The following is a 21,886-nucleotide window of genomic DNA, read 5'->3' on the forward strand; positions in this document are numbered from 1 at the left end:
AATTCTTTACATTAACCTGCATTAAAAGTTGAGTGTTTTTAGCCTCTGCTGCAGTAATTTTGGAGATGTATGTTTGCCTTTGAAAAGCAATGATATATTAATGGCCTTGGTAAAATTGAAAGCATACATATTCTCATCTAGCCCAGCATAGTGCTGAGATGACACCCTGCTGTATGTGTAATTAGAACTAAATTAACTTCTGGCAGATTACAGATCAAATGTGCATATAAAAATAAATATTTGGCTTAACACGGTATTATAAGCAACATCATTTAAAATGCAGTATGTCTTGAATTGTACCAAAAATAACTTGCATTTGAAATCAGTTTTACTTAAAAGTTGTTCAACATGTTCAGAACAAAAGTCCATCATGGCTGCACGAATAAGGAATACTTCAGTATCAGCTCTGCATATTGGTACACAGTATTCCACGTCTGAGCTTACAGTGATGGTTTGGCAAAACATCTAACATACAAGGTTTCCCTCTTATCCCCTGCAGTCAATCAGCCAAAGCACATTTGTTAAACTAAACTGCCATGTATTACAACAGATCTCAATTAGGGATGCATAATGATGTCACAATCACATTGTTGTCAGTAATCCCCTCGCATCCCCCCTTAAATCAAGCCCCAGGCAACAGTCTACAGTTTCCATACAGGTACATCTTTAATTTCAATAGTAATCAACTGTGCACAGAATTTTAAATAAAAAGCACTGAAATTATTAACAGACCTATGGCTATTCAGACAATAAACAGTCTAGATTTTGGAACAAGCATGCTTATTGGCTCACTGATGCTGTCAGGGTTGACTACTTATGTACTGAAATTTGATTTTGAATGACAGAGTTTTTCAATACTCATTATAATTGGAGTGGTTCATTCTGCACTATACAAGCACTGGATTTTGATACTTAGCCATAGTTATAAGGAGGTTATGAGAGATTAATTATGAGCAGCATCATTAATAAACTGAGTAGTGCTTCACTGACAGTGCAGAGCTTGAGTGAAGTATGAGAGTAAACATCTTCCATGCAGTGTTCTGAGGAGAAACCCACACATCTCATTATCTGTCTCTGTGCTCACATTGTTGACAGTGATGCCAGTGGCGAAACATGCTGAGGATTGTGTTCCTATTTACAGATTCATGTCATGATGTGAACTCTCAGCCTTCACTCAATCGTTCTCTCTCTCAGTCCTTTACGTTCTCTGATTTGCATACATTCCTGCACTGATAGCAAAGCAATATGGAGCTGTAATCAGTTAGACAAAGCCCTCTGTGTGACTATTACCATTTCCCACACGGTCACATTGCCCAAACTCTATTACCGGAGTCCTATTTACTGTCTACTGCAGAGAGAGATTGCTCTTTCCAAACTTTTACAGAATCAGTGATGATCACTTTCACTTCTCTGATGAAATACACACTCTTAAAAAAACATGCATCTTCGAAGGTTCTCAAGTAAAGCAAACGGTTCTATACAGAACCATGAACACTCAAAAGCACTTTGCATGGTAAAACGGTTCCTTAGGCTAATCAAGAATGTGCTGTAGAGGGTTCTACATAGAAACGTTTTGAAAAAAAGTGACATCACAACAATAGGAGAACACCCTTTTCAAAAAGGTTCTACACAGAACCAAGACATAAGACATTCTCCATCAGTTTGAAGAATCATTTCACCATGCAAAGAACCCTTTAAACATGCAAAGGGTTTCTGAGTTATGATATTCACACTTATCAGCACTCAAACCTTTCAAGTGTTTAAACCAGTTTTGGGTCAAAGAGTCTCAATATGTCCTTTTAAAGGACAATTCCATTGGTTTTTCTGAATTTGCTTAATTGAATTTCTGAAAACTGCTTAATTAAATCATTGAGACCTTAATCAATCATTCAGAGAGGTTTGATGTGAAATACTTCATTCTAGAGACACTTACCAGGTCAAAATTTCCTAAAACTGTGGTGACAGGAACCAGATATCTGATGTGTTTAATGCCTCTAAAAGCTTCCTCACAGTAAACTATTACACAAAATGGTTCTGAACATGTAATGGCAGAGAAACTGTTTCACAATAGCGTTAAGATAAACTTTTAACTTCAAATATATTTTGTAAGTATATTCAATGTATTCAAGGTGGAGGGGTACATCCAGAACATTGTAAGACTAAACAGTAGCAAAGAAATCTTCTCAAATTTACCACTATTTTATCATCATTATCATTACACATAAAACGCACATGTAGGTTCACTGTTTGTTGATAGTAAATAAAATTGTTGATAGTAAAAGTAACTGACCTGTTATGATCTACTCAGCACTTTGGATTATAATGGGCCGCTTCAAGTCAGTTTTGGACAGAATGTTGCTATACTCGATAGAGTTGCAGACGCAAAACATGATGTGATTCTGGTTGGGAATTTTTTTTATCCTAAGGTTTAAAATGTGATGATGTGTATTGGATCAGGTCGGTTTTGGTCAGAATTCTGTTATACTTGGATCAGATTCAAACTTAAAACATTGGCTATGTTTACACAGCAGGTAAAAGTGGCCCAAATCTGATCTTTTTCCTCATATGTGACACAGATTTGTCATTTGCGTTGTTGTGTGAACAGCAAAAAACGCATTGAATCTGACATTTTTAATTCCAATTCGAGACGTTTCCATATGTGGTACTGAAAATATGATCCGTATCCAATCAGTGGCAATGCAACTCAGTCTGAACAGCCAGATCGGAATTCATGCGACTTTTACATCAGTACAACTCGACATTCGTCATAATCTTGCGCCGCTGAGGCTCAGACTGATGTTTCTGTACCTAAAAAATAGCGGAGACTCATCGTGTTTGAAGAGGTTTCAAACGAAATGGCCGAGTGCGGCCGGAGGAGCCCGAGGCTGCAGCGTCAGAGAACAGTTTAAAGAATCTGAGGACATGAACCAAGGAAGTGGCTGAGGCTGAATAACGCGCCCTTTTTACGGCGAACTCTAACACACTGTGTTGCTGTCAGTCATTGGAACTTTAATCGCTCCTATGATGCTGACAAAGATGAAACTGAAGCTCCGGGAGCGACTGGCGTTCTCTGGCCGTCATGAGAGTTTACCTCTGGACAAGCATGACACGTGAAGCTCTGTTCCTTTACGCATGAGGGTCGGTTTAGGAGTTGATCTGTTCAGACTGATGTCACATACAGATCACATTTAAAAGACAGTGTGAACAGCCAAACAAAAAAAAAATCGGATTTGGCGAGAAAATCGGATTTGGGCCACTTTTACCTGCTGTGTAAACGTAGCCATAGTGATACGGTCTGGTTTGGGTTAGTTTTGGACAAGTTTGTTATACTTGGGTCTCTTTCAGACTCAAAGCAAGATGATGTGGTGTGGGTCGGCTTGGTTCAATTTCAGACTCAAAACATGAAGTTGCGTGTCTGAGCAGGTCAGGCCTTGACAGAAATTCTTGGACGGTTTTCAGGTATGGACCAAAATTTCAGGCCCAATTAAAGCTCTAACACCACCATTTCTCTGCAATGTATCCTTTCACCACTCTACATAAATCGGTTTACATCTTAACAATTGAATTATGGAAATATTTGAAAAATGGAATTCCCCTTTTAAAAGAGTTTGATGTTTATACCAAGTGATAAGCAAAAAGCGGTTAAAACAAATCTTATGTAACCTGAAAATAAGAGTAAAGATTTTTTGCAATTATTTGCAAATATCTGACAAATAGTCTATATTAAATAGGACATAAAATATAGCAGCATGTTGCACCACAAGGGGGATGTAGTGGTTCATGAAAAATAGAAATGTTAAATGGCAAATGTGACGTGCTTTAGACATCATGTGGTTGCTTAATGGTTTTTTCCTATATTGCTGGAAGGTGGAGGAGAAATTTGAGAAAGAACAAACAGAGGCAGAGAGAAGTGGAGACGGAGTTGAGAAACAATGTATGGCAAAAGCTCAGGAACAGAATAAGAAAAGCATGACCAAAAGCAGAAATGAAAGCAGCCAGTCAGCTCTGGCTAGCATAACTGCAGTGATGATGTAAGTGCAAGTTGGGGGCTTTAGAGTGGACTCACAGAGCTGTAGAGTCGGGCTGGCCAGAGGACAGCTGAGGGCAGCAGGCGAGAGAAGCGCAGCAGCAGACTGAGGGACCGGCCCACGTCCCCACCCATAAGCAGGAAAATGGTGGAGGAGAACCAGTCATGGCCTGGGTAGCCTCCCCTCAAATAACCTCAAACAGCATGGGTCAAGGAACGGTCACCACAACTCCTTATTGTCGCTATGACTTTCATAACGTGCGATACGTGATGAAAACTGTAAAACCTTGTGCTACGTGCATCACAAAACCAGACTAGGGCTGTCACTATCAGGGACAGATATTATATATTCAATACTTTTACGATACTGACTGAATTGCTGATTGAAATATTCCATGTTGTTCAATACCAAATTTCAGGACATACATCTTCTCAGAGCTAGTGAGCCAATATGTTTGCAGTTTAACTAAAAGTATGTGTACATGTTATTAACGTTAGTGGGTTTTCATTAGTCTGTAATAATCTCTTGCTGCCAGTAAATACACCTGCCTCCAGCACTCATTTCTGGTTTAGGCTAATCCAGTTTTCATTTAGTGATTTTAAAAAAGGTATTGACAAAAATGATCATTTCAGAATCAGTATCAAACTCAAAATATCAGTATTAGAAACATTTTAATGATACACTAACTCTAGCCAGTATCACTAATACCTGTTATCAAGTAATCAGAATTATTATTGACTTAACTGAACAATAACAAACTTTGCTTATTCTTTCATATACAACAATTTGGCTCCATTTCATATTGTAAGAGAGACCAAACTGCCATCATGTCACTGCTGAGGTTTCGAATTTGAGGTTAACTGAGTAAAGGTGACTGCCTTAAACATTACACTACTAATAATTTGCATACCACTGCTTGCAAGGTTTAAAAGGTTTTTAATATTGTTTAAATTGGAATGTATTATGTTATACTCATAACTCATCATATAGTAGGCCTTTGCTAATAAGTGAATAATTATTGTGTGAATTTAAATGTATATATATATATATATATATATATATATATATATATATATATATATATATATATATATATATATATATATATATATATATATATAAATAATTTCCCCCCCCTCTCTCCTCATGTTCAGTTACAATTGCACTATATTTTCTTTTACTTTGCTCCTTTTTGTATATTGTAAGTGCTTCTTCTTCAGTGTGACATTAGCTAGGTTTCCATTACTGTGTTATGTACACTTTGGCATAGTGAATGAAAACGAATTAATGCAATTGACAAATACTAAATGAAATCAACAAACTAAGCATAGAAGTTTGCAAGGTCACTTGAGTTTGATATATTGTCGGCTGTTAAAAAAAGAATGTAATAAATTACAATGTAAACATATTTAGCAAATAAACAGTGTATATTGAATAAAGTCATATGACTGATCATGTGTTTCTGCTTTTGTTGCCATACCTTTGAAACATGACAGCAGGCAACAGCTACAGTACTAATGAAGAAATTAAAACCTCTTTATCTTACCAATGAAAAAACACAACAGTGATATTTAAGTCTAAACAATCAGCAGCTGATTAATGGATATTTTCAGTCAGCACATTGCTTCTGTTCTCTTATGTTGTAAATTATAGCCATGAAAGTAAACAAACCAACAAAGAGAAGCAGCTCAGCATTAAATATTACTCTGTAGACTCTCTCCACATTTCTGAAGTGTTTTACGAAACTACCCTTGAGTTTTATTCTCTAGTACAGAGCTATATTTTTTGCAATATTTCATTTATTCACTTGAATATAACATGACAGCTGGAGATCTGTGAATTACAGAAAAAAATATAAATAATAAAAAATAAAAAGTAAACTAAACGTCATTTTTTTCTGTTTGTTTTTTTCCCCGCAAATTAAAAGACCTGGTCTCAAATACAAATCCAAAATGTTAACACCCCAGGACAAATTTACAGGGAAAAGTAAATCAATACATGCTCTACAAGTCACTTTTTCTGCAGATTTTAATGCATAATTTTTATGTATTTGCTGAGTTGAACATATTGTGAAAAAATAACCATTGAACACAAAGTGCACCAAAACATTTGCACAAGCCACATATTTTAATTTTTCTCTAATATGTTAAACCCAAACTGTAATTCTGCATTAAAATGCGCCGAATTGTGCTCTCTATGGATAATGTGTTGACTTATTTTTTACTTTAAAGAATACAAAAAAATCTAGAATTGTGTGTACGACTGTACGACACCACCATGCAAAAGCAAGTGGAGCACTTGGCTGAATTGCAGTCCATGGTGTGCGGCTGTAGTGTTGGAGGTATAAAGGATACAGAGTTCAGACTGGAGTGTGACGCGCTGCTGAGAGAGGAACTCCTGACTGTGTTTGATGAGAAGACAGAGATCCTGCTCTGAATCCTCCCTCAGTAACTTCAGGAATAAACCATACCTGCAAAGACACACACAGAGATCAGTCCACACCCTGCCCAAGGCAACTTGGTCTTTTCAGCAGAGCTACGCAATGCAAGAGAAATATGCTTAAAACGCTCCTCACGTAACTCCAACACTAACAGAAGTGGTAGACTTGAACAGCTTGAACAAGAAAGAGCGAGAAGGTGTTCGGACTTATATTCCCGCAATACTGAGAGAATTAGATGCGCTGGACAAAATCTCACATTTTCATACATACAGATGCTGTGAATCCCTGGTATGAACATTGGAAATAGAGGTTAATGGACAGCTACTGTTTCCCACCCATGCTGTGCACCTAAGTGCATGTGCAGATAGGAGTGGAGACAATTTCTAATTGAGTTCATAGTAAGTTTAACGGTCTTGGATTTCCACAGAAAGGCCCAGATTACTGCAGGAGTGCATCTGAATTCATTCTTGATTATCTCTATTAGCCAGAGTGGAGTTATATAACTTATATTCCTTTTGGGGGTGAATGTGTCCAGCAGAGATGATTGTTGTAATTTGAATATGCAGGTATTTGAATTCAAGTGTTCATTTATTTAATTGGGCATTTAACTATTTGAATAGTACATTGGTAAAATTAACTAACTCAGGTATTATCCTGAATGTTTTAAAAACACTGTCCTAAAACAAAGTGTATTAATAGGGAGTTTGTCCCCCTTTGCTGCAGTAAAAGCCTAGACTCTTCTGGGAAGGCATTACACTATATGGTGGAACATTGCTGTGCGGATCTGACTGCATTCAGCCACTAGAGCATAAGTGAGGTCAGGTACTGATGTTAGATGATTAGTTATGGATCACATTTATGGGATTTGGTTGACGCTCTCATTTTTTTTTTTTAACACAGCTAGGCAAAAGCAGTGTTAGGAGTCTTGCCCAAGGACACTTATTGATATAGTGTAGGGTGCTTACCCAGGCAGAGTTTGAACCCCAGTCTACAGTGTAGAAGGTAGAGGTGTTACCCACTACACTACACCAACCACTAACAAACTCCGCTCAACTCCTCCCATATGTGTTGGATGGCTCCATCAATTTAGAGAATACCTTTCTACTGCTCTACAGCCCAGTGCAGTAGCACTCTAGCCAGCGCCTGGCATTGGGCAAGGTGACCTCATATGCAGCTGCTACAGAGCATCCAATTATACTGGCAATGCTGTACTCTGGAGATTATACAAGCTGTGTGCACACAACTAAACACCTGTGTCAGCAAAAGCACTTTCAAGCAGCTGTATTCACTAATTAAGTTAGATGTCCAAGTTATTAATTTCTCAGCATTATGAAAAAGCAGAAAACATATTTAACAGAAAATTACACAAAAGCTAAGACAACTAAACATAATATATTCTTTTCAGTATTTAGTGTGTTCACTCTTTATCTTTATTACAGCTTCCATTCTTTTCAGTGGACCTGCTTTCAGTTTTTCAAAGAAATCTGCACGTTTGTTTTTCCACACCTCCAAAGTTCAGTCTTAGAATTTGGTTGCATTTTCTGCTTCTCACAATCCAATTAACTCCAAACACATTATGTGATGCTGAGGTCTGGACTGGGACTTTCTTTGCAAAAATGATTTGCAAATTTTTCTCAGTAGGGACTTCTTAACCATTACACATCCTTTCAGACCCATATCTCTGAGTTGTCTTCTCTCAGTGGAAGGATTGGCAGAAACACTTGTGGATTTTTTTTGAGATCTGAAGCAAGAGTGGAGCTTTATTTTCTCCCCTCTCTCAAAGATGAAAGTGCTGTTTATATGATATGGACAATTTTGGTGGTCTTGCATGTGCTGTGCAAGTTATCATTTAGCAGAATATGATATGTATTCTTGTTGGGATATTCAAATACTGTTGAAATTGTGCATAACGGATAAGAAAAAAAGCTTAAAATGCTCATCCATAGCACCCACACTTATGCCCTAAGTGCCTTACCTGAGAGAGATGCTGATGCCCAGCTGTTCCACAGATGTCAGTTTACGAGTCTTTACATAGTGATCCACCACTATAAAAAACATTATAAAATCATATCACTTTACGTTTACATCATGACCGTAAGCCGTCTGTACTAAATGGATTGTAGTAAATATGGCTCATAATGGCAACACACTGAGGTAAAAAAGTATTAGAATATCATATATAACCATCACAAAGCCACACCGCATCACACCACAATCAAGATCAGCTGTACAGCATCCATTCATCATAGTTAAGCGAGGGATTAATTGGCTAAATGCCCTTGGTGAGAGTTAAATGAGGCCGCTGATGTGATTATAGGGCCACTCCTCCATCCTCATTAATATGAGAAGAATGGCAGCAGCGTAATGATGACATAATGCAGATGAATGTGCGTCTCTCAGCGCAGCCAGCCTTAAATGTCTGTAGGCACGACCGACGACAGAAGAACATGGCTTAATGCTCTGCATATGACTCTGCCCATAAACGGCAAGTCACAGTTCTGCCCGGTAATGTTTATCACTAATAGAACAGTAAAAGAAGCAAAGTAAAAACAAATTACTTGGCAAAGTATAAATATGCCAGAGGACAGAAGAGAGTGGCGTGGGGGGAGAAGGATAAAATGTGAGAAATCAAAAAAGAAAGAGAAAGAAAAAAGAGAGGGAAAGTGAGGGAGAAAAAAGGAGGCAAGAAAGAGACAGACAGTGATTGAGAAGGAAAGCAGGGCAAGAGAGCAGGAAACAAGGAAAAAGTGGGCAAAAGAGGGATAGTAGGAAAGAGGAAAAAAGAGAAAGAAGGAAGAAAAAAGACAGTGAGAGATAAAGAAAAGGAAAGAAAAGAGAAAAACAGAAAAGGAGAGAAAGATGTATTTGGCAGGACAGTGTTTTTGTGGTGTTTGTGCTCTGCTGCTGATCAGTACACTGGGGGAATACTTTGAGCTTTAAAGATAACTTTTACCTGCTTTGGCCCACATCAACACTTTGCTCATGTAGAAAAGAACTGACCCTGCATACTGAGGTTTTATCTTCTTCTGCTTCTTCTTTCGGCTGCTCCCTTTAGGGGTCGCCACAGCGGATCATCTGCCTCCATCTTGCCCTATCCACTGCCTCCTCTACTTTTACACCAACCATCTCCATGTCCACCTTCACTACATCCATAAACCTTCTCTGAGGTCTACCTCTTCTCCTTCTGCCCGGCAGCTCCAACTCCAACATTCTTTGACCAATAACTGAGGTTTTATCTAAGATGAGGAAATAAAGATGGACCTAAACTTTTACCTATTTATGTATTTACGTACTTATTTAGATACTTCATGTATATTTTGAGTGATATGTGTGAGGGAAGCTATAGGTCCAAGACAAGTTACTCCTAATTAAACAAACCTTGTTAATAAATAAGCTTACTCAAGCTGGGAGAGATGTGAGGGACTCACAGTCCTAAAATTCATTCTATATAATTAGTCATTTAAAAACAAAACTCTGCAGTGACACTTTTGAAGTGGAAATTCATCAAAATGCCTGATTAGTGCTATTGTTCAGAGGAAAGCGTATTTAATAAATGAAAAACCTACAGAGTCTAATAATTCTGCTGCATGAATGGGGTGTAGACTGAAATGTTAAAGAGGGACATTTAAAGTGAATATAACATGGGACTCTATTTCAGTTCCATTAGGCAATATGGGGGGGAACAAGGGGGGAGTTTTTCAATGAGGATTCAGTGGGGAAAAAATAACTTATGAGTTGTTGCATTTATGACCTGCCCCCAAGAATAACTGAGGGGGAGAAAAAAAAAGAGAAAATGAACCCTCACCAGGCATTTTATTATTTTTTCCCCTTTTTAATTTGCACTGACCTTTGTATTCTGCAGGAGGGAAGAAACAGTTGGCTGAAGAGGAGGACAGGTGCAGCACGGCTTTCTCCAGCAGATCAGCCAGCACTGTAGAAACGGTACAGAACACATTAACTGACCATGCCATTTTCTCTACAGCCCACTGACAGACCGCCAGTCAGGTGAACCATAGCTACAAATTTTAGGAAATAACCAGGGGAAAAGGGGAAAAACTGGCCACATATTAAACATTTTGTATAATAATAATTATAAAAATATGTTTATTTATTTTACTTCATGCACGCACTTCCATTTTAGTAAAAAAGTGCTTTAAACAGAAAAATAAGTAAAACAGTGCTCTCAGCTCGTGCCAGGCTAAACAATTTTCTTCTGGACATCTTTTAACTTGTATTCCTAACTTGTATTCCAAAATGCTATTCCAGAGTTTAGGAGCTATTAAAAATGATCTTCCACCAACCGACATCCTAGGAGTTTGCAGTAAGGCTGCCTTAGCTGAGAAAAGTGGCCTGGATTTCTTAACAGAAAAGTACATGCTGGAGTTTAGCCATTAAGGGCTTTAAGCAACAAACCAAAATGACAAATCAAAACTGAAATTCAGGACACGCTCTGTTGAAAACTGAAGCTGTAAAAAAGAGTTTTTATAGAATTTGACATTTTACTTATGCTAATGATTTAACGTAATGATGCAAGCAATGCTATAATCATCTAAAAGAACTAGGACTAATATAACTATTAAAAGTTATGAACATATAAAATGATATAAAATTCTGAAAATATAATACTTGATGTTTTCTCAAAGGTATCTAAAGCTATCTTCCAGATTGTGAATTCCACTATAATGAAAAACACCTTGTTTCTCAATATATAAAGTGCTTTGACCTGGCTTTGGAGCTTCTGGCTAGCAGGGGACGCAATTAGCCCAAGAGTTGATTTAGCATTCATCATTTAGAGAAAAGCAGACAAACATCAGCAGGATCTAATGAATTCAGCTTTGCTTTCAAAATAAGAGGTGAAAATCTTTATTACCAAAAGATAGTGTTAATCTAATATTAGAATACCTTAAATACACACTATGTGGCCAAAAGTATGTGGAAACCACTCCTACTTATTGAGTTCAGGTATTTCAGCCACACCCATTGCTAACAGGTATACAAAATCATGTACATAGTCATGCAATCTCCATAGACAAACACACATTTGAATAGGTCATACTGAAGAGCTCAGTGACTCAGTGGCAGGCTGTTGGATGAATATTGGTTTTATCAGATGCCAAGAGAACACTTCCTACTAGAATGCCTAGTGCCAACAATAAAGTTTGGCAGAGGGGGGATAATAGTCTGGGGCTGTTTTTCAGGGTTTGGGCATAGTTCCAGTGAAGGATACTGCAATTGTATGTGGCAGGGAAGGCCATTTTTTGGCCCAACATGACTGTACCTCTGTACACAAAGCAAGCTCCAAAGACATGATTTAACAGGTTTGGTGTAGAGCAACTTCAGTGGCCAGCCAAGGGGCCTTCAACCCCACTCAACACCTTTGGTACTATTTGAAAAGTTGACTACGAGCCAGGCTGTCTCATGCAACATCAGTGCCTGACCACAGAAATTCCCAGAAACACACTCCAAAGTTTTATGGAAAGCTGCCCCAGAACAGTGGAGGCTGTTATAGCTGCAGAGGGCAGGCAATTCTACATTAATGCACATGGTTGTGGAATGGGATGTCCAACAAGCTCATATAGGTGTGACAGTCAGGTGTCCACATACTTTTGTCCACATATATAAAAATGTTGTTCCTTTCATATTTTCTATTAAATGACTCTAAATTTTAACACAGTAAATGAATTTCAGTTAGGCCCAGTCCTCTTCAAACTCCACCTGCCCTAAAGAAAGGAGATGCACTAAATTATACTTCCATTTTCTTACTTTTGGTAAAAAATGTGTTGAAGTAATACATTTTACTCAGGTGGAAATGAGGTGTGTTTGAATCAAGTAAGTTCTATTCACTTTTTCGAGTGCATGCTATCTGGGTCATTCAGATTTTTTTTTAAAAAGCGCTGCTGCTCAGAGTATTCACAGACAGTAGACATTTCCTTCTTCTTTTTGTTCTTTTAGAAAGATCTCTAATCAAGCTACCGTCCCCCCGTGACCAGCAGGAGCCTTCTGAGGTTATAAACCATGCAAGCATGAATAGACACCAATGAGATCTGTGCAAATGACCTTTTCCTGAAAAGCACTTTTTAAAGCTGCCCTATTGCTGGGCCCCAGACCATGACACATCTCTGAATGAAGCACTTTACAGGCCTGAAAATGCTCGCTATTAAAAAAAAAAACAGGAACTGCATTCAACTTCAACCACCAGCACATTTTAAATAAATAAATAAACAAACAATTATGTTTACATTTACGTTTACAGCATTTGGCTGACGCTCTTATCCAGAGCGACTTACAATTGGATCATTTTACACAGGGAGGCCAAGGCGGTGTTGGGAGTCTTGCCCAAGGACTCTTATTGGTATAGTGTAGGGTGTTTGCCCAGGTGGGGATTGAACCCCAGTCTACAGGGTAGAAGGCAGAGGTGTTAACCACTACACTATACTAACCACAATCCCACTGAGCTGTCGTATCCTACACAAATGCATCACATTGCTTAGGAGCCCTTTAATTAACCTACAGAGAAATTGATTGTCCACTCAAACTTTAGCAGACATGGCCCACTTTCAGTTACAAAATCATCTGAAACCTAACAGCCGTCAAAATGTCAACATAATATGAGCAGCACTAAGTTATATGAATAACAAGGAAATAGTTAGAAACAACTTAAGCAGTGATCCTTTAGGGTGCAGGAGAAAAGGTCTTTACAGCCACTAGAACTGTTGTACATTATGTCCACACTAATAAATTATATGACCTCATCATCAAAAGTTTGCAGCATGTCCAAAAGTATCCAGACACCGCTTCTGATTAGTGAATTGACTTCCTTTAAGGTGCACCCATTGCTGACATAAGTGTTCAACTGCAGTTTGTATGATCTTTTTAGAAAATAGAATGGGGCACTCTGGAGCAGCCACATATGAGCCTAAGGTCACATTGTCCAAAGACAAGCGTCAATATGAGGGGTATAAAGCCCCCCCAGCACTGGGCTGTACAGCAGCGTTGCTGCATTCTCTGGAATGATGGAGCACTTTGGAATGACTCCGAATGATGTTTGTCATCCAGAACTAATTATCTTGTTTGTTGTATTTTGATTCTCTCTTCATTTTTCTTAGTTTTTTTCTTTTCATTTTTCTATCCTCTAATCTTTCGTTATTTTTTCCTTTCTGTCCTTTTTTTTCCTCAGTGGCATCATAGATGTCAGAAGAACTGTAAATGGTATCACCCAGTCTGTTCCTCATCCTCTGAACTCATCCCAAGTCTGGGTTGATGATATGAAACTCTGGCCCGATGTCACATATGCTGGCATTATCAACTGCCTTGGTTTTTCTGAAGATGTAGACGATAAGAAACTGATAAATTATGAAAGCACAGTAGCTTATAATTACCTACACAGCAATAAAACCGCAAGGGTTCTGTGTCACAATTGCAAACAGTTCACATTTCTCAAAGCTGAGGTACATTTCCAGGCCAGTCCGTCAGGAAACCTAACTACTCAGCATGGGTTAAGGTTCAAAACAATGGTGTCGTATAGACAGCAGGATGGTCTTGCATCGCTGGTCCAGGCAGATCTTTTAGCCAACGTTGCTGCTGTTTTGTGGAAGGTAAGCTAAGGATTTTAAATGAAAATAGAATACATAGCTGGGTAAGCTGGATTTACTCTGAGAAACTGGTTATGCTGCCACAGTAGCCGTAATGGTTTATTAGTTTGGCACTGCAGTAGCAAAGTATTTTGTAGGCCGACTTAATTAGCATCAGTTGTGCATTTTTCATTCGCTTTGTTCATCAGAATCTCTCTCTTATGCATTTATAATGTTTTATCACAAAATGGAAGGAGCAAACATGAATATTTCTCATTTTTTTCCATTCAGCGCTGCTATCCATGCTCTTTTGGCCTCGTCTTCCTCGGACACTTACATTCCGATCTGTGCTTGCCTTTGTGCTCGGAGCATTCATTTTCCAACATCGTTTTAGGTTTTCGAGAGCTGTTGTGACACCCTCTTTCAGCAAATAACTTTCCTGTGCTTTTGAGGCAGTTCAATAGCATAGTCATTACTCTCAGTGAAAAGACTTACACAGAAGTTTAGCCCATTCTAGAGGAACTGTTGTGACGTCATAGCAACTGTTGTTGAAAATAGAAGAAAACCATTGATTTTCATCTTCTTCCCTTCTTGCCTTTCATCTGACCTTCTTTTCCTTCTTCCTTTCTTCCTTTTTTCTGTCCTTCATTTTTGTCTTTCTTTCTTTTCCTTCCTTCCTTTCTTTCCCTTTGTTTCTTCTTTTTCTTTCTTCCTTTCCTTCCCATTTGTTTTACATCTGAATTCTGTGACTCATTCCTCACAAATATTATTTATGTTTTTTTTTCTAGTCTTGCAAGTACTATATTTCTTCAGGAAATGCAAATCTAGCTGGTTTCTATTACTTTTCACCTCTCGCTGGTGCACAGTGATGTTTGTCAAATATAAATCAAAGATGTTTAAAAGGCGGGAAAACTCATTACACTTCATTCAAATACCACAAGAAAAAATATGAATTTGTATTTTGAAAGATGAATCATGTTTAACCAGGGACATGACCTAAGAAGGTACAAAGGTCAAATCTCATTTCAGGTTTACTCTAATACCCTTGATTTCATAAGAAAGTTTGAATGAGCAAGTGTCTACAAACTTTTAGGCACACTGTGTAAGTACACAAGCTCAATACCCTGATTTGCTCTGAACCGAAACACTAAATCGCAGCTTTCCTATAGTTTTAGAATTTCAAGCCTTACCATTTCCAGTGAGAACAGTGGATTTAGAAGTCATGGCTTTGCAGTAGTGTCTCCTGCAGCTCTCCATCCAGTTCTCATCTCTCTCTGCCTCCTTAGATGAGGCCAGAAAGGCACTGATCTCCGAGTCTGCAGAGGAAAAAAAAAAAAAAAGAGTCAAAAGGAGAGAAAACATATAGTTATTGACCTTTTTGCACTTCCCATAAGTTTAACATATTCATGATTTTAACATTAGTGGATGAGTTAAAACCTGCTGCTTACAAACAGGCTACCCACGATCTGCCAACCATGACCTTTGAAATGGCAAGAAATGTCACGCTCTTTACTCACACCAAACAAATGTTTTGCTAGACAGACCTGAATAAATCAGTGTCGTTAAATCTCTGAATAGGCTTACGGTAATGTGCAGAGGCCTGTGTCAAAAATAAGCGTCTTTGCTGGCAGCTGGGAGTCACTATAGTGTTGAGTTATGTAGTCATGGAGACAGCTGTCACTTTGAAATAAAGATGCAGTGTCGTGACAGCAGAGTGGATAGAGGAGTCTCTCGCAGGCACTGAGGCACAATGGCAGCCGTGCAAATCCTTGCTAGTGCCACATTTACATTGACTTTACTGAGGATGCTTCATTAATACTTTATTAAGTGCATTTCAGGTGAGATCTGAGGGAAAAAAAATCTGCATACTTGATTTCTCCATCTGTAGGAGCAAAAAGAGTAATAATAATGTGTACGTATAATTGACTCTGTGTGTCAAAGGGATGGCAGAATTCTATAAACTCAAAACAAATATTCAGAATGAAACAAAGAAGCTGCAAAATAAACAGGTTAGATAGAATAAGAGTAATAATTACATCACTTCAAATAAACTATTCTGTTTTTTAAGATGTATTAAAATCTACACAAATACAGGAAAACACTAGAAAAGGGTGTACAGAAAGTAGCGTTAAACATTTAAACCAGCGTCTTACCTTGTTTAGTCCGCAATGGCTTTGGTACATCAAGGATGTAACAGTTGGGCGGAGGGTAAGATGAGAACATTGGCCATGGGTATGGATCAGACCCCTGAAACAAGGACCACTCATATTTCTTAAAATATAAAATCAAATACATTTTAAGTTGCAAGAAAATAGTAGAACAATTATACAGGAACTATTATAGACAATGAGACAATCATAGACTACACACAATGCAGATCATACTGGATTAAAATACATCCAGAGTTATTACTGTCAGACTGTAAAACTACACGCTGCAGATTCATACTGGATTAAAATCACTCCACAATTATTACCGTCAGACTGTAAAACTACACACGCTGCAGATTCATACTGGATTAAAATCACTCCACAATTATTAGAGTCAGACTGTAAAACTACACACACTGCAGATTCATACTGGATTAAAATCACTCCACAATTATTACCGTCAGACTGTAAAACTACACACACTGCAGATTCATACTGGATTAAAATCACTCCACAATTATTACCGTCAGACTGTAAAACTACACACACTGCAGATTCATACTGGATTAAAATCACTCCACAATTATTACAGTCAGACTGTAAAACTACACACACTGCAGATTCATACTGGATTAAAATCACTCCACAATTATTACCGTCAGACTGTAAAATCTACACACACTGCAGATTCATACTGGATTAAAATCACTCCACAATTATTACCGTCAGACTGTAAAATCTACACACACTGCAGATTCATACTGGATTAAAATCACTCCACAATTATTACCGTCAGACTGTAAAATCTACACACACTGCAGATTCATACTGGATTAAAATCACTCCACAATTATTACCGTCAGACTGTAAAAACTATATACAGTGTAGATTCATACTGGATTAAAATCACTCCACAATTATTACTGTCAGACTGTAAAAACTATATACAGTGTAGATTCATACTGGATTAAAATCACTCCACAATTATTACCGTCAGACTGTAAAACTACACACACTGCAGATTCATACTGGATTAAAATCATGCCACAATTATTACTGTCAGACTGTAAAAACTATATACAGTGTAGATTCATACTGGAGGAAAATCATAAATCTTGTAAATTACAAAGCCTACCCAGGTAAAACTAATCCAGCTCAAATATGGCCCATCACAAGTCACAACTTCAATCCCACAGGGGCACACTGCATGTTTTAGCATCTTCTCCAGTTCATAAATGACTATTTAATGATCTGATGAGTTTAATAAGTTGTGTTTAAATTAGGAAGGGCATTAAATTGTGCAGGCATCCCATGCAGACATCTAGAGACTACAGAAGCAAAAATGAAGCTGACCTTCTGCAGAGCTCTGGGCGGAAGTCTCCTTTCAGAAGGCCCACCAATGGCATTCATCCGAACCAGCAAGTGGTTTCTCTCCACAGACAGACCATCAATGATGAACTCTCTAAGAAATAATATGTTGTCATAAAAACTAGCTCAACCATCTCATAAACATCTTACACAAAATCCAAATGAACTTCTCCCCTAACTGTTTAACTTGTTATCCCCTCTCTCTAATTTAGCAACAAACACTGTCCTTTCTTCAGAGAATGACATTGCTTTATCCCTTTTATTTGAGATTATTAATGTGGGCAGTAGCTGGCACTCCTTTTAAGCTGACACCACATCAGTGTGTTGTGCCAGATCATCTATCCTGCAACAGGACTAAAGTGTGTCAGGAAGAAGCACATACCCTTCACCGGAGGAAGCCTCTATGGCATTGTCCTTCTGACTCTGCAGCAAAATGTCAGAGAGCTTGTACTGAGACTCCAGCAGCAGGAGAGAGTCCAAGTTACAGCACATTACACTTAAGAGTCTGGAGGAGAGAAGAAAATGAGAACTGGGAGGCATCAAAAGAAGACCAGAAGAAAAGAGCTAAATTGCTTCCACATAGCAGATGGAAACTTTATGATGCAGGGAATACCAAAGACTTTGAGAAGATGCATCCAATCTGGGAAAAGGGATTTATGACTCAAAGATCACATATATCTAATAAATCTGTACAACTAAAGGTACATGCTTCTGTGTGCAGAAATGTGATGGTAATTGACTGGAAATGGGGTTAAATGTGAAAAGAAGCCGCACAAAACTTGGTACAATTCTCGCAGTGGAATGTTTCTGTGACAATTTGTTTAGGGGAAAAAATTGTGAGACTGTAATTTGCACGATTCACAGGTTAAAGAGCTGTTGTTATCACATCCTATTCAAATAGATTCACATGGCAAATGTTAAGGTGTGCATCCCAGAATAATACAGATTAAGGTTAATTGGAAGCACAAAGCTCAAATATTACTGATAAAATGGCAGTAACACATCGGGTTTTGAGCGTACAAAACACTATAGATGGCAGAAATGAAGGCACCTTCACAACAATGCATATCACAATGTGTTTCACATAATTATATGCAACGTAATAAGGAATGGGGGGTGTCAAACAATTCTCATTTTAACTGCTATTGGTCTAAATCAATTTTTTTATGAAGCAATACATTGCCAGGCCTAAAACACTCATATTACCTGCGATGCGCTCAGGAAGATGTATCATGATGTCATTTATTGCCATTTCCACAGCAAATGACACATTCTCTGTTTTGAAAAGGTAAATCAATCCACTTTTGTTCATGACTGAAAGACTGAAATCCCTCCTCAACGCAACACAAACCTAAAGAAAGCCTTTAAAGGTGCAGTGGTTCAAACATCTTGAACGTTTCAGGCCTGCTACATTTAAACAGCCAATAAAAGAGTGTGATTTTAGCTCATGTCTGAATGCATCAGATGCCTAATCTTAGCTAAAGCAAATCAACACTCAGCAGCTGAGCATGAAAACTGTGTTCCTGTAAACAGGAAGTCTCCCTCTAAAAGTAAGAGTTTGTAATTAGTTGGTTTTGCATATTTGGCAGGCTCTCTCTAAAGACAGAGAGCGGATGATCTTTCATCTTACACTAACACACTGTCAGAACACCGGTGCTCTATGCATCTCCTCTCCTGTTGCCTTTCCGAACAGGCTCAACAAGTTCTAGAAAAATGCTCAGGCCAGATGCCACCCTGAGAAGAGAAACAGCCCAATCAGTGACATGAATGCGTGTGCCATCCGTATAGATATGAATGGCCCTTTTGATGACCCTCATCATCAATATCTCAAAACGCCTACTGAATTAGTCTAAAACACGTCTCAGTGGGGTTAGAGCAGTAGTTTAGCCAAAACATAAATACCATAATTTCCCCCTTACCCTATGCATTTCATCAGCCAAATCAGAGGTTTTTAATATTTCATGTGCATTTTTGTAACATATTACTGGTGTTGGAACAAAACCTGGTGTGCTTTACTTTCTGTGTAAATTTCATGATAAATGGACCAAAAGAAACAGCCCAAAATGACTTACATTAAAAGTAAAGGATGTATTTTCCTTCTCCTTTAAAAAGGTACCATTTTGGAGATGCGAGATTTTGTTGCAGTAACAGCGATATAATATTTTCCTTTGTTTTTTTATCTAATGTTTGTTAAGCTTTTCAAGCTTTTAGAGAGGGTTCTATAGAATTGAACTTTGGTGTTATTGTTGTTGTAGCTACTCAAGAATCCAAACCCTCGTCAAACCATTTCTTACGCATAGATAAACAGATATTTAGCCAGCGTGTTAAATAATAGGGTAACACTTTATTTGAAGGCTACCTACATAAGGGCTTCATAACACATTCATAAGCACTGAATAATGTGTTTATGAAGCACTTGAACATTTATTAAGTGCTTATGTCGGTTCTCGCAACCTGACATAAGATGTTTCATGAAATAAATGACATTGTACTGACATAATAAGAATAAACGTTGAACATATTTACAGCACTAAACATATTTAAACACTACACATAACTGCATCAATCATCTTATCCACGCCATGGAGCAAAGAGGGGGTGGTTTGCAGGCATATTTAACCTGATATTAATACAATGTCGTCTTAAGAATGCTGACATAAATAGTTATGTATAGTGTTTTAATTGTTTACTGCTGTAAATATGTTCAACATTTATTCTTATTATGTCAGCACAATGTCATTTATTTCATAAAACATCTTATGTCAGGTTGCGAGAACCGACATAAGCACTTAATAAATGTTCAAGTAGTGCCTCATAAACGCATTATTCAGTGCTTATGAATGCGTCATGAAGTCCTTCAAATAAAGTGCCTTCAGATAAAGTGTTACCAATAATAGATGGTCACGTTAATATAGGTTGGACTGATGCCAAGATTACACACAGCCTATACATGACAACTGACACGTGTGACAGACATAAGCATATAGAGACAGACAAAAATAGGCTGAACAGAATGTTCTACATACAGTCGCATTTCTTGCACGGTATAACACACAATACTCAATAATATATTACACTGCAATAAAGCACATTCCTTCACCACTTACATCAAAATGAACTATAACGTTATTGTCCCAGACATATTGAGGCTGCAACAAAACCTTAAATAACAGTATCACCATGTTTTTTAAACAAAATTTCAAAATTAAAGCTTAACTTCCATTTGAAGTTAAAACCATTTTTCCTTCTTCTGTAAAGATTTTGGACATGCACTTTTTGCAATAGTGATGATATACAAGTTGAATAAAACAACATTCCTCCATTGCCTCAGTTCAACATATGGTGGCCCCAAAAATCTGGACACTTCACCCACAGGGTAACTCAAGTTCCTTGGGTTACTTCATAAAATGTTATACAAAACGAAGTCTGTTTCAAAAAAGAACATTAATCAGAAGGCAGACTCTTTGTGTGGAGAAAGTCCAGAGAAAAATTCCAATCAGACAGAGATAGAAACCTCACAGTCTGGAACTGTATTTCTAACAGTGGTGTTGGTGAGCCTGCGTTCATTAACAGGATCATAAACTCAGAAGCGTATAAAGACATATCGCAAACCTGCAGATGAAAGAAACCGCTCAACTAATAACAATCTGAAAATGGTCTGAAGCCGACTTTTAAAATGAATGTTTTGCCTAAAAGAAAATTACAATCTTGGAATGTTTAAAATAAATACCATTTTGGAATTTAACACTTTGTTTCCGATCACAAAGAACCTTTTCCATGTAACCATCTGCTGACGCCAATACACAAACATTTATAAAAATTTTAAAAAGTATGTAGGGTAAGGCTACAAATGCTGTAAAATGAATAAATATGATATGAAATTAAATAAAATACTGATCTGAAAAATCAATACGTGAACATTAGTTGCCTAAACTTTGGCTGCCTAAATGTCAGTTGCTTACACGTTTGTTGCCTACATCTTAGCTGTCTGAACATCAGCTGCCTAAACATGCTTCTTTTGGAGCACAATAAATCCATTGCCAAATATCGGTTTAAAATATTGGTCAAAATCTGATGTCATCTTTTATAGTTTAAGCAAATATCTGTCGACATCAACACAATTCTGATACCAACAACACAAGCGTTCAAATACATTTTTGGGACATTTAAACAAAACAATGTGGCACAATACCAACAATAACTAAATACACAGCAATGCAAAATGACCAACAAAACATACAATATAGTAAATACACAGAACATACCCATATGCTTGTCTTGTATTGCTAAAAAGCATGGGAAACATAGGCATCAGCTCAGCATAGTGCA

At 37.7% G+C, this 21,886-nt stretch overlaps 1 protein-coding gene across 3 annotated transcripts in view; it reads right to left on the reverse strand.

Annotated features, from left to right (window-relative positions):
* The window catches only part of tbc1d32 (TBC1 domain family, member 32), a 77,186-nt gene that overhangs the window by 23,307 nt on the left and 31,993 nt on the right, over positions 1 to 21,886 (reverse strand). For all 3 annotated transcript variants that reach the window (XM_017692514.2, XM_037538193.1, XM_037538194.1), the window contains exons 24-31: positions 17,940 to 18,062; positions 17,543 to 17,651; positions 16,193 to 16,286; positions 15,230 to 15,355; positions 10,316 to 10,399; positions 8,444 to 8,513; positions 6,383 to 6,498; positions 4,067 to 4,221 (exon numbers count right to left, since the gene is read on the reverse strand). In XM_017692514.2, coding sequence (XP_017548003.1) covers positions 4,067 to 4,221; positions 6,383 to 6,498; positions 8,444 to 8,513; positions 10,316 to 10,399; positions 15,230 to 15,355; positions 16,193 to 16,286; positions 17,543 to 17,651; positions 17,940 to 18,062 — 877 coding nt within the window. The remainder of the gene's footprint in view (positions 1 to 4,066; positions 4,222 to 6,382; positions 6,499 to 8,443; positions 8,514 to 10,315; positions 10,400 to 15,229; positions 15,356 to 16,192; positions 16,287 to 17,542; positions 17,652 to 17,939; positions 18,063 to 21,886) is intronic.

The sequence above is a fragment of the Pygocentrus nattereri genome, chromosome 4 (assembly GCF_015220715.1).
Source record: "Pygocentrus nattereri isolate fPygNat1 chromosome 4, fPygNat1.pri, whole genome shotgun sequence".
Taxonomy (NCBI): Eukaryota; Metazoa; Chordata; class Actinopteri; order Characiformes; family Serrasalmidae; genus Pygocentrus; species Pygocentrus nattereri.